The following is a 14,402-nucleotide window of genomic DNA, read 5'->3' on the forward strand; positions in this document are numbered from 1 at the left end:
ATAGGACTCGTGCACATCTGGTTGGACCTGAGGAAGCGACAGCGAAACGCGTTGTGCAAACAATAAATAAGCAAAAACGAGTCCTGTGGAGTGTGCGGTCCCTTCTTTCCTTTGAAGGTTTTCTCCTTTTAGTTTAAATAAATATATATATTCGGTTTAATCTGGCCCTTCACAACAGCCACCCCCTGAATAGGTCCCAGACCTAATCAGTTAAACGGAGACAGATTAATCGCGTTGTCTATTTACACATAAGGGTTTGCTGTAGGGGTCAGTCAACTTCACAAAGTCATAGGGTTGTAGGGTCATGGTCATCATCGATTGTGTCTGGGAGTCGAGGCAGTTCTATGAGCCTTGCCACGGGACGGGTGTAAGTGCGACCCTGGACGAGCACTTCAGCTGCTCGGACCTTGCCGTCGGCACCGGTGATCACTTTGCTTACGCGGCCGGCCAGCCACACAGCTCTGGGCAGTGATTGATCAATAATCATGACGACTGTTCCTTCTGTCAAATTGTCTCTCTCCTTTACCCACTTCTGGCGGGTCTGTAGAGACGGTAGGTAGTGCAGTAGGAAACTGTTCCAAAACTTGTCGGCTAATACTTGGCTGTACCTCCACATTCGTCGGCCGTTCGCTTCTTCAGGCCGGTACATTGTCTGGGGTAATGTGGGATCTAGCCGCCCCATCAGGAGTGTGTTGGGGGTAACTGCGTAGGCGACCACCCACTCTGATGAGGGTATGAGCGTCGCTCTCGGGGGCCAGGTGAATTAATCTGCTGTCGGATGGGACGGGCTTTCCTCCCTGTAGACAGGCCAATTCATCGGGGAACGAGTCTCTCTGGGCTCGCTGCAGTAGAAGCAATTCTGCTTCCTCGTAGTTAGCTGCTGACATATCAGCGGGGGACTTGCACTCCGGGTGGTACCGCAGGAATGTTCTTTGTTGTGCACTCTCTATGGACGTGCAATCGTTTATGTTAGGGTCGGTGGAGGCTACGGTGCTCAATCCACAGAACACAGACTTCTTAATTTCCACCTCCTCTGGACTTGCTTCCCTCGGGATAGGCATGGGCCACTGTCCTTCCGGGAGTCTTAGGAATGCGGGGCCGTCACTGTAGACATTGCGACGGGTGAGGTCATCCAGGGGCATCCCCCGGGTGATGACGTCAGCTGGGTTCTGTTTTGTATCAACGTAGCGCCACGCTGTTTCTCCGGTTAACTCTTCGGTTAAGTCTTGAATCTCGGTGACTCTGACTCCCACGAAGACTTTGTACTTGCATGAGTCCGATTTGATCCAGGCGAGTACCGTCGTGGAATCTGACCACAGGATTGTTCTAGACACCGGTATGGTGAGCTCACGTTGGATGAGCGTGGCTAGGTGCGCTCCGGCTAGGGCTGCGCAGAGCTCTAGACGTGGGATAGATTGTTGCTTGCGTGGGGCTATTCTCGAGCGGGCGAGGACAAATGCTGTGTAGATCTCTCCCCCCTGGTCTTGGGCCCGCAAGTAGGCTACTGATCCGTATGCGACCTCTGAGGCGTCACTGAAGACGTGTAAGTCCATTTTACATGTCTCTGGCCTCACCGTGGGTGGGAAGTAGCTTCGGCGCATATTAACGCCTGGGAGTGAGTGGAGCTCCATCTCCCACTCTCTCCAGGTGGATGCAAGGTGTGCGGGAATGGGGTCGTCCCAGCCCTGGTCCTTGTCCCACAATGCTCGTACAATCATTTTTGCCCTGGTGGTGTACGGTAGAATACATCCTAGCGGGTCATATTGTCGGGCGAGTGTTGTGTACACACTCCGTCTGGTGGTCGGCGCCGCCGCCGGCCTTCCCTGCTCCGTAGTCAGGGGCTTGTGTCTGTAGTGAAGCGAATCTGTTTTGAATCGCCACACCAATCCCAGGGTCATCTCCTGGGCTTCTCCCGGGATTGTAGCCATCCAGGTCTCGCTGCTGGCTGCCTTGTCCTCGGAGGAGAGGCTGCGCAGTACTTGCGGATCGCTGCTGGCCCACTGCCTGAGATCAAAGCCGCCTTTGATCAATGAGGCGCGGAGTTTAATCAGGAGAGCCTCGGCTTCTTCCTGGGTTGAAAGGCTTTGTAGACAGTTGTCTACGTAGAAGCTGTTCTTTACGCTGTGTCGGACCTCTTCGTCCGCTGCTGGGTCCTCTGCTACATGTTTCTGTAGTGCAAATGTCGCACAGCAGGGGCTGCACGTCGTTCCGAAGGGGAGGACTTCCCATTGGTAGATGGCTGGGTGCTCATCTCCTGGCTTCTCTCTCCATAGGAACCGTAACAAGGGCTTGTCCGCCTCTACTAATCTCACCTGCAGGAACATTCCTTTAATGTCCCCGCTGATGGCCACCTTTTCCTGGCGGAAGCGGAGTAGAACGCCGAGTAGGGAGGGGCCGAGTGTGGGACCGGGCAGTAACTCTTTATTCAGATTTTGGGATCCGATCTGGTAGCTGCAGTGAAATACTATGCGGTCTTTACCGTTGTGATGGACCTTGTGGTGGGGCACGTACCACGATTCAGTGGTCTGGTCAGCCTCTTTAATGTCCATCTTTGTGACGTGTCCCGCTGTGATGAGCTTCTCAATCTCAGCGCGGTATACACTCTCTTGGGCGGGGTTCTTGGCTAAGCGCCGCTCCGTGTTCAGCAGGTACCGTTCTATGGCGTCTGTCTTGGCGTGGAAAGTAGGCATTCCTTCTCGCCGCAGGAGTGGCGTGGCGTATCTCAACACGCCGTTGACCGGGACTCTCTTGGTCCCTGTCTCGAGGAGGTGAATGGCGTAAATGTCATCTTTAGAGCGAATGTCTTTCTTTCCATTCTTAAAGGGCATTTGTTCCAAGCTCCATAGCCGCTCTACGTGTTGCAGGAGTGCGGTTTCTCCCTCTGTGACTCGGGAGTGGAGACATCTAGTGGCTGTACTTCGGTTGAGAGATTTGGCGAGCGGGCCTTGGAGAGTCCATCCCAAACGGGTCTCGACTGCTGCAGGACAGCCTCGGGGTCCGGTATGAACCCGGTCTATCGGGACAATGAGGTCTGCATGGTCGGAGCCTATCAACAGGGTCGGCATAGCATTGTCTATGAGCGGGATCGGTAACTTGCGCAGATGTGCATATTTCTCCATCAGCTTGGCGACGGGGTATGTGTACCGCGACAGTCCTATTTCTTGGCTGGTGAAAGCGTCTGCAATCTGGTACCGTCGCTCAGGCTGGCCGCTTGCTGCGATAGAGAATGAGACATTCTCGCCCTTTATCGTCTTCAAATCTCGTCTTATTGTCCGAATTGTCATTTGGGTTTCGCTTCCCCGCAGCCCTAGCTGGGCCGCAGCGGAGGCGAGCAGCAGGGTCTTCTCTGACCCGTCATCGAGGACGGCGTAAGTGTCCAGGACTTTATTCTGGTAGCTTAGTGTCACACGCACTACTTTTAGGAGTACTCGGGCTCCACTGCTGCTGGCGGGATCGATGTACATGACGCTCGCTTTGCGGCTGGATGGTGCAGGTGAAGGGCGCCGTCTGTTACTGTCGTGAAGTATGTCCAGATGGGCTCCATCGCACTTGGTGCACCTTTTCTTTAAGCGGCATTCGGCTGCCATGTGTGAGCGCGCACAGCGAAAACAGCGCTTGTTGGACTTTATCCATTGACCTGCTTCCTCCGCGTTCAGCTTGGGGAAGGAGTCACATTGCGCTAGCCAGTGTTCTTTCTCACAGTAGGGGCACACTATCTTCCACTTCTCCGTTCTGGAGGGGGTACTGTGGCTCCTGCTGCTCGGTACTGACTCCGATTGGTGCATCACAGTCACCGATCTTCTTCCATCATTTAGTCGTCTGGTTCCTTCTCTGGAGCCAGGGGTGCTCCGTCCGAATGTATCTAGCCGTAGGCTGCTGACTTCTCTCGCCAGGAAGTCTGCTAGATCGAGGAGGTTCGGTTCGGGGCCATTCGGGTCTCTGTGGTCCCTCTGCCGCCTAAAGCGCTCCTGACGAGCGGGCGGCAGCTTCTCCAGGATCCTTTCCACATTTGAGTTGGCGTAAAGTTCATACTTCCCCTTCTCTCTTTGCGCTCCCAACATCCCTACCAGGGACTGCACTCTGATGGACAGGTCGTCCAGTGCTCGATTGTCTATTGCTGGGGGTAAGCGGTCGATGTGTCGGATCTCCTGGATCACGTAATCCCATATGCGCCCATACCTCTGGTCCAATGCTACCAGCGCTGCTGTGTATGGGGTGGTGGAAGTCGCGTAGGCGAGCGCTATATTATGTGCGCGGGGCACCTTTAAGTGCTGCAGTAGGATGGCGTATTTGTGGCGTTCATCCAATACATCCACCAACATGGTCTCCAGACACATGCGGAGTTCTGTATACTGGGCCCGGTTCTCTTGGGTGAAGTCGGGTACCATAGGCGTGCCAATGTATGACGCTGACTGTGGATACATCGGCGAGCGTTGGGGGAGAGGCCTCCTAGGCGAGTCTCCTCCCGCTCCTTGGTATGGGCTGGTACCGGCAGTGTACCATGGCCCGCTTGTCCAGGTGCTGTTCCTCGGTGCGGGTCGTGCGTCGTGCTCACCCGTGTATAGAGTCGGGGGTCTGTAGCGCAGCTCCGCGGGAGTATAGCCTGGGCTGTACCGGACCTCCTGGTCCGGTAGAGTACTGTGCTGTCTTCGGGCGCGGTTCTCCTCCTCTTCCTCTTCGTCTTCAGTTAGGTCATCCAGTGCTTGTAGTCTCTGGTTTAGCCTCTCCACAGGATATGCTGCTCCTTCCCGGTTGCTAGGTCTCGCTTGGACCGGTGGGGGGAGGTGGTCTGTGGGGGGTATAGACCTCGTCTGTTGGTCAAGTTCAGGGTTGTTTACTCGGCTAGGGGATGCCGCCCTGGAGGTGTGTCTAGACGAGTTCCTGGAGCCTCTGGCGGAGGGAGAGGGTGTTGTCCGTCTGATCAGCTGTTCTATTAGTTGCGACTGCTGTCTGTCGCGCTCTGCGTCCCGTAGAGCACCAGCAGCTGCTCGCTGGCTGTCTGCTCGGTCTCGGGCCACATTCTCTTCCATCTGAATGCGTCTTATTTCCAGGCGTATGTGCTCTTCTTCGCTCCGTTGCTGTAGCTGCAATCGATCGCGTTCACCCTGGAGTCTATCGCGTTCAGTAGAGGCTTTCAGGCTGACGAGGAATGCCTGCTGTAGGGTCCTCTCTGCCTCGCTGGGAGAAGGCGGTTGTATAGGGGAGCCTTCCCTCGGGGTACTCCTTGCGGAGCCTTGGAGCTCTATCTCCACGGTGCTCTCCCCGTCTTCTTCCGTGCCGAGTTCTCTCTCGGTAGCGTTGTATTCCTCCCGGGACTCATCGGGGACTACTTCTTCAGTACTGGCGGGGTGTGAAGTCATGTCTGGTTCCCACTGGTCCCCACCGTGAACTTGGTCAGTTACATTAGAGCCCGTAGGGGCCTCTATGGTCGGGGTAGTCTGGGCGTTGGGGTTAGACATACTTTTACTTTCTAGTTTTACCGCGTTTACTGTTAGTAGAAGACTAGGTTGTTGACTGACAGCGTAAGCCTCTAAGTACTGAGGGAGCCGTCGTTCGCGCTGCAGGCGTTGGTTAGGAGGATCGTTTCGTGGAGTGTTCATCATAGGCCATTTCAATATTAATAACACTATATTAATATTACACTAATTACCCTCCGGCTCGAAGGACCAATTGTAACTGAGGGGTACAATTCCCTGACTGTATTACTAGATATGATACTTACTACCACTACCTTTGTACTTAATATTCGGCCACCCAGTACACGGCATAAATATATTATCATGAACACTCTCACGTAGATGAAACGGATCCAACACAAATGTACGAATTAGAAACAGGTCTTTATTTCCTACACAGCGATGGTGTGTAGAATAAACACTTAATCACTTAATTACATTTATGAATTGAAATAGTATGCACTTTTATGGCAAGGAGTATTCGTCGGTATATCAATAGATAATGTCCAATCTCTGAAGGCGCAGGTGGTAAATATACGACCTGGAATAGTTAAGGAATAACAGCAATGATACTTTAATGATTATAGGCTGGATACACTAGAGGGGGTTAATCCGGTCGCTTGTAAGCCGACAGGAGTAGGAGGGGGGGGGGGGTAGAATCCAGCTGCCTCGTCCGGCCAAGGGTATCCCAGGTGAACCCACTGTAGTGCCGTTCAATGCGCCGGCGATCCTTGGACCACAGATGAAAGCAGGTGGACTCTTTGTGGGCCGGCTCTCTCCGGTCCACGGGGGAGAGATGTGGAGAGACCTCGTCTTGCAGAGCGTCTCCTCACCTTGCGTCCTCTCCAGGGGGGGGGGTTCCAACACACGGTAGTGTCGGGGGTCTTTATCCATAGAATAATCAAAGTATCCAAAGCATAATCCGTGCCTGGGAAGGCGGGCTGTCGTCGGTAGAATAATCCGGTATACAGGTCCACTCGCTCGTCGGCTCTGGGGCTCCTCGGGTGCAGCTTCACATAGGGTCAACCACCCTGGGTAAGCAGCCAGTTCTCTGCCCGAAACGATGGGGTACTGACTACGGTAGTATTCTCACCGCACGAAGCACTATATATTAACAGACTATTATTAGCTTAATAGACTACGTCCAACTTGACGATATAGTGCCAAATATGACTATTCAAATATTAATATACACGATGTCTCAATACCGATGGTAGGCGAACTTGGCCTTACTCCCACACGTGGCGTCGCGGGGAGGCTTTACGTCTGTGACTCTATTGGAGGGTAAGAAACTGGACTGAAAAGAAAGTCCTACTTTAGTAGCGCAGTATATATACGCACTATGAACAAATAGTCCCATTAGTGGTGCGGTAGCCAAATTCCTACGCGGAACTAGGACTTGTTCGTACATGTCGAGCGGTACGTTTGAACTGGGTCTGAGGGGTATGGCAGCCTGGCACCAAGGTCTCGACCAATAGTAGAATGGAGACTATTATGGGATGTTCAGTAGGCTAGAATGGATATTCAATGCATATTGTACAAGGAATATACAAGGGATATCAGGGAATATTAGAGAATATACAAATACAATTAAATATATATATATAAATAAATATATATATTCTGTTTAATCTGGCCCTTCACAACACTGGGCATGTGTGTCACATCAAATGACGTCAAATCTCTAATTAATTATTAATGAGCTCACCTTTTTCGGGTCCATGTTGAATTTCTTTTTCCCACACAAGAACTGTTTGTTCCTCAAAACGTTTTTACTGAGGAGAGACCACAATTATAGGAGCAATTAGCTTTTCACAACATGGCACGTTCCCCATAATTGCCCTTATCATGGTAAAAAAGTATCATGGTAGTTTGATGGTATTTTTTGTTTTATCCATGGTACCAGCCATTGTATAAATCATTTATCATTGTACTGACTTTTCTTTGCCATATTACCACTTATACTTACCCCTTTCACTACCACACTACAAAAGGTTCTGTAGTGTGGTAGTGAAAGGGTTAACCCTTTGTAGTGTTGTAGTGAACGGGTTAACCTTCTGTAGTGTGGTAGTGAAAGGGTTAACCTTCTGTAATGTAGTAGTGAAAGCGTTAACCTTCTGTATTGTGGTAGTGAAAGGGTTGACCTTCTGTACTGTGGTAGTGAAAGGGTTAAATAATGGTATATATAATGACATTTAAACCATGATTCCTTTGGTCACTACCATGACGGATAGACCAAAGAATCATGATTGATGATTGGAAATACCGTGGTACTTTTTCGTAAGAGTAGTGAGGGCCATATACTGTAGCCGACAGCAGTGTCCAGCGTGTAACCGCTGACACATGGTGTGAGGTTGAGTCAATGTGGTTTGTGATGTCAGTAAGCCCTTAATACGTTTCATTCTGCTGACATACAAGAGGCTCACCACTTTAAGTCTGCAACTATATGCAGGAAACGCGAACACATAACCACACGCCTACACACGCAATTCCATAGTGTCTTCACAAACTAGCAGTACTGCGCAAGATGTCCCTTTGCAAGAACACGCTGTGACCAGGAGTGGAAAGATATATGACAGCATTTATCAATAGATTGAGTAGATTATGTGAGCCGTGTGGGAGGCTTATTAATGTAACCATGACGAGTGAAGGCATATTTCAGGCTGCGGAACATACACTCTGATAACTCATCTGGAAACATGGCTTTTTAATGTAAATATGACGAGTGAGGGCATGTTTCAGGCTGGATAACTTATTTGGAAACAATTTTAGTCTCAGTCAAGTAGATTATATCTGTGACTAAAATATCTTGAATGAGGAACCCCGGGACACAGTAACCTCAGTATATAGGAGTTCCAAGGTCAGTTCAGCATCTCAATAACTCATAAAGTGACTTGTAAACACACAGTAATCTACTTTGAGAGAGGCACATTTACCTGGGAGGTGAGAAAACTCCCAATCAAATTTGCATTATCCCGAAGAGCCAATCAGAGGTTTTTAAACAATAATCACATGACACGTAAAAATTGGTCTTATAGACATAAAAAAATAATAATAATAATACTTTTTTTTAAATGAAAGGTCTTACACTAGCAGAAAATGTAATAAAAAAAGCTGATAACAGAAAGCGGGTTTGAATAGTTAAATGAAGTATCACTTCTTTCTTGTATGGGAAGACTCAGTGTAGCCGTAGTAGAACTTTATATGTTCAAACTTACTTCTGCTCATCCAGCTCGGTGTCCTTGATCTCCATCATGACGTTTTCAATCTCCAACCTCAGCTTCTGCGAGCGGGAATTTTGCAACAGGGAAGTGACGTAAAACGTGGGACGAAATGACACATAGCTATATTGACACATACAGCTGAACGTCTATTCAAGTACAAAAAAGAAAAGGGGACCGACTATTTTAGAGGACATTTGTTGAATGGTTTTCTCTCTCTATTCAGGAGTGTATTACAGTATAAGCACTTTGTATAGCGCACACGAAGAGAGACCTTGAGACAACATTGATGATCACAGTTACCTGAATGTCATCTAACAGGTCACTCTTGTGAATCTTGATTGCTTCAATCTGCCTCCTCTCCATTGGGCTGAGCTTGTTGGGAGCTGTGGGGTGACAGCATTATCTTATTCAAACAGGATATTCAGCATTATGTGATGAAGAATGAATGAATGAATGATGACATTTATATATCGCTTTTTTTTCAAAGCACTCCCCACAATGTAGGGTGGAAATTGCCTCCTTCACCACCACTGGTAGAACCCAAACTTGGGCTATGCACTGTCGCACTCGCTTGTATTTAAATAGTTTTTTTTTTAATGTAAAAAAATATATTTGTTAAGTATTGTGTGATTTTGTGTGAAGGGCGGACTAGCAAATTAAGATTTTCATTGTACGGAAAACTGTCTGTTTAACTGTGCACATGACAATAAACAATCTTGAATCTTGAATCTCAATGGCTGCCATACACTGGCACCAGGCACACATCACACTACACAATGGCTGAACGGCTCAGGAGACAGGGATTGATATCAGCCAATTAAGGGGGGAGGGATGATTAGGTGGCCTTGATGTCAGAGACCTGATTGGGAATTTGACCAGGAACATCGGGGAACCCCCTACTCTTTGCAATAGGCGCTCTGGGTTCTTCAACAAACAAATTCAGTCAGGACCTTGGTATAACGTCTTATCCGAAGGATGGCACTCGCAGCTGTACGGTGTCCCTATCACCGTAACAGGGACATTGTTACTGACAAGTCCAGAGGACAGAGTGCCGCCCCCCCCACACACCCACCCAACCCCCTCCTAATGTACAGTTTCTTCCCCCTCAAATGTATATATTTTCTTCTAGGATCTCTGTTAAACAGTACTGTATATTTGTATATCTTGTATGTCATAAATGTAACAGTACTGTATATCTGTATGTCATGTATGTCAAAATTGTCATGATCTGTATATCTGTATGTTGTGTATGTCATAAATGTCATTATGAATAGAAAATGGGGGGCCCTGATGTTAACAAGACGAAAGTATTTCTCTGGTCTGCATTCCCTTAACAATTGTGTGTATTGAGACGTACTGTATTGTACCCAGTCTGCAATCTGTTAATAAAATGTTCAATCAATCAATCAAAGCCCTGCTGGACAACAACACCACTTTCCGACAACGGTCTTGACCGGGGCTCGAACCGGTGATCTTCGGATCATGAAACCAAGAAACCTATTAGTCACAAATTAAAAGGTTTCTTCAGTCTGAAAGATATTCAGATGTTGACAGTGGATCACCTTGACAACATGCTTAACACAGACACATTAGATTAGGTTTATTTGTCATTGCAATACAACAACAATAAAACTAAATGACGTTTGCATCTATTGTGCAAAGAAACAGTGAAGTGCATGCAGTAAATATGGAAGAATACCCTGTAAATATGGAAGTACAGTATTATTATATACAGTGGTACAAGTATGAATATACTATGGTTAATATAACCAATCTAGCCAGTGGTAGATATGAGTAGATATAGATATACAGTAGATAGATATAGATATATGTAAATACAGTGTGTACAGTGTTATTATACATTGTTATTATACAGTATTATATGGATAAACTATACTGTAGGTTGGATATCGGTAGTTTAATGGAAGTAGGTATAGGAATACAGTGAAAGACAGACAGTAGATACATGTGAGTTTTGAGTATACACAATAGAGTTCAGTTCTGGAGTAGATTGAGTAGGGGGTGGGGGGGTGGTATCCGGGCCGCCGGGCGGTGTGGGGGGTGGGGTGTTGTGGGGCCGTGACCGTGGTGCAGAGTTCAGCAAGTTGACGGCACTGACGGCTGAACACATGCTCACACATAACCCTGCTCATCCGTCAGTCAAAAATAACTACTTCTCTCTTTTTCTCTCCACTATGGCATAAGATAAGATATTCCTTTATTCGTCCCCTTGGGGAAATTCGGGCGTCATAGCAGCACAGGGGAGGGGGGAGGGGAAGTACATGTAGGCTATGGGCAGGATAATAGAAGAAATACATAAATATAGGAAATACAATTAAATCTGAATATAAATATATGAGAAAAATAAACAGTGTAAGCAATAAAATTGTATCAGAATATAAAATATGAGAAAATAAACAGTATAAACAAAGGTGCAGGTGAGGGTATGTATGCCCTATCGAGTATAGTATACATTGCAATAAATATAAGCAATAAAGAAAGAAAATGTAATCTGAGTAAAGTAAACAGTAGACACAAGGTTTAGGTGAGGGTCTGTAGTGTACCCTAGCTGGCATAGTTTAGAGTCAGACACACTTAGTGGTCAGGGGTCAGACATTCCTAATAGTTCTCAAATTCATGAATAGTACTGTAGCTGAGGCACAAGTTATGTTAGCTAAGGTGCCATCACTTATTTTAGTAGAGTGGATTTGCCACACAGTCAAATTGCAACACACACACTGTATTATAGTATTTCATGTTATTTCTTCTTAGTAGCTTATTGCATTATAATTGTTCTTCACATATGTTGGAACATCTGTCCATTATCACAAGGGGCCACTTAAACAGAGTGCTGACAGATAAAAGCATGGGTAACAGGAAGCATTAGTATATGTGGTTGTATATCACGGATAAAAAGAAAATCTTTCAGTGCAACAGAGATGTCAGAAATAAATATACAATAATTGTTGATGTCTAAATCTAGATTAATAACAGGTTAGGAACATCATTGTGTCTATTATTTTCCACTGGGAGGGAAAAGAGACAACCTGCTGGTTTTTCACAGTGGACTGTGGTAGAACACAATGGCATTTGTAGTAAACCCTTCACACCACACATGTGAGGCTATTGTAATACATGTCCCTACATCTCTGTATAACTACATCTATCTGACATCAAGCAACTTTTTTGGTTTGAGTACATCCCTTTCAATGAGTTCAACTGCAATGTAATAATGATATTGTTTATAATATATTGTATTATAATATAAATATTAGACCACTTACATTTCCCATGAAGGAAGCTGTCCTTTCTTCGGCTGCCCATGTTGTTGGTGCTGAGCGACTGAGGCTGCACAGGAAACATGTGTCAGAAGGAACGTGGGGCAGGCGTTGCAATAGTCTACTGTACATCCCTCTGACACGGAGCTGACATTGACCTGCCCTGCTGCCCAGAGGGACAGGCATGATCATCACTGTCATATTCCACGTGGTCATCCTGAAGACGGACGGATGTTCGCTGATGTATTGTAAGGCCCAAATTAAATTGACATTATCAACTTCAAAGGCCAGAATGTGGGACCTATAAACACATTTACTATCCAATAGCATTGTGAGGATGAACAACAGGACCCATTGACTATGTACATGTGCTCAAAAAATTTAAAATAAACATTTTATAGCTAAAAGAAAGCTAAAAGTGATGTTGTAATTTTGCAACCGAGGGTCTTACAGGAATTTATGCTGGGACAATCGTGAATTTGTTGTATGGAACTCTTACAAAGACAGTGTTACCACGTATACAACGATAACTGTAGTGGAACTAAAATGGTCGTGTGATGGAGTATGTTGCCATTTCACCTCCAGTGTACTGCTGGAAAGACAGAGTCCGATCAAATAGAATAAGTGTGTGTGTGTGTGTGTGTGTGTGTGTGTGTGTGTGTGTGTGTGTGTGTGTGTGTGTGTGTGTGTGTGTGTGTGTGTGTGTGTGTGTGTGTGTGTGTGTGTGTGTGTGTGTGTGTGTGTGTGTGTGTGTGTGTGGTGTGTGTGTGTGTTTATTTGTTTGTCATCTTACAGTATATGTAAGAGAAAGAGATATAGAGATGTTATAGAGATGTCATTTCATTTAAAACAGAGCATAAAAAGTTAAATGACAATAATCACCAGGCTAATAACCACTATGCCTGCATTGCAATGTCCAGGTCATCAAAACATCTATATTAAATTTAAACCAAGAATGTCATTGTTTATATCCATACCCTAACACAGTGCTTCTCAAACTTTTTCTGTCAGGCCCCCCTTTGGCGGACCAAAATATTTTGGGCCCCCCCCCCCCTCGCCCCAACAAAATAGTCATGAAATGGGCCATGTTTAAATTTATTGAAATAACACCAATATCGTGACCTTTCAAATTGGCCCTATATTTTGTTTTCAGAGCTGTCATGGATGAAAAGCCAGCTTCACACAGATACTGTATGTGGTGCTGAATGGTATCAACACCTTAACTGCTGCATCATGAGATACTTGGTGGGCCATGAGATGAGATACTTGGTACTCAGCACCACACTCTGAAACTAGCTCTCTAGGTGGTATCAGATGAGATTTCAAAGAGTTCTTCCAAGAGTTTGGATGGAGATGTGTCAGGAAGCTTTGTCTCAATGTTGTCTGTAAAGGTTTTTTCTATCCAGAGTAACTTGGTGATCCTTTTCTGTGTTTTATTAAATAATGATTTTCAGATTTTGAGAAATGGTATTTTCATGGAGAACAGTGCAGCTGCAACAGATAGCACTTTAGTGGTAATTTTCTGTAATAAAAAAAAAAAAAAAAATATATATATATAAATCCCTGTCATGCCTCTGCGCCCCCCCTGGGGGGCGCGCCCCCCACTTTGAGAAACACTGCCCTAACACATTGCCCTGATGTACAGAAAGTATCATTTTTAGGTCCCAAGGGACATTCATTTGTAAATATTTAGCCCCATCTAGTGTGCAGGTGTGACGGATCATACTGGGTCTGCGTTGTGTTTGATGTTAAATGAGAACTACCGTTCCTATGCGTCTGTTAACCCTGTTATGAGGAAGTGAGTTTAACTTACCAGCCCGCACTGCCACAGTCACCCGTCAACACACCTGTTTCAGTGACTGTGGCCATACCCACGGACTTCCCCGTTACACTCACCTCCCGAAACTCACGCCCCTCAGGACATCCGGGTCACGGCACCACTGTGACGGATCATACTGGGTCTGCGTTGTGTTTGATGTTAAATGAGAATGTCCCGAGGGGGAGTCGAACAGGGGGCTCCTGCGTCCGCAGGCGACGACACAGGCCGCTGCACTAAGAAGTGAATTCACTCCTAACTACCGTTCCTATGCGTCTGTTAACCCTGTTATGAGGAAGTGAGTTTAACTTACCAGCCCGCACTGCCACAGTCACCCGTCAACACACCTGTTTCAGTGACTGTGGCCATACCCACGGACTTCCCCGTTACACAGGGCACATGACTATATTGTGCAAACCAACCCTTATGCTTTGTAACTGTAGGCATATCATGTTGACAGCATACAGTAAACATTCTAAATAGACCCAAGTTTATTTTTATAAACTTATCCAGGTCCAAACTGTTCCAACATAATTCCAGTGAAACCGTGGCATAGCGTCATTGGAGTGGAGTCAATTAACTCTGCATTCATTTCACCACGTGCATCACTGGCTGCATTAACACCCCC

The 14,402-nt window shown here is 46.6% G+C and overlaps 1 protein-coding gene across 1 annotated transcript in view; it reads right to left on the minus strand.

Moving 5' to 3' along the window:
• cyth4a (cytohesin 4a) overlaps window positions 1–12,043 on the minus strand; it is a gene marked incomplete at its 5' end in the record, with an annotated part of 34,522 nt that extends 22,479 nt beyond the window's left edge. The window contains 4 exons of the mRNA XM_084328497.1: window positions 7,165–7,231; window positions 8,675–8,739; window positions 8,981–9,063; window positions 11,965–12,043. Of these exons, the coding sequence (XP_084184623.1) occupies window positions 7,165–7,231; window positions 8,675–8,739; window positions 8,981–9,063; window positions 11,965–12,043 (294 nt within the window). The remainder of the gene's footprint in view (window positions 1–7,164; window positions 7,232–8,674; window positions 8,740–8,980; window positions 9,064–11,964) is intronic.
• Window positions 12,044–14,402: the final 2,359 nt, after the last annotated feature.

This window comes from Notolepis coatsorum (genome assembly GCF_963971535.1).
Source record: "Notolepis coatsorum genome assembly, chromosome: 14".
Lineage (NCBI taxonomy): Eukaryota > Metazoa > Chordata > Actinopteri > Aulopiformes > Paralepididae > Notolepis > Notolepis coatsorum.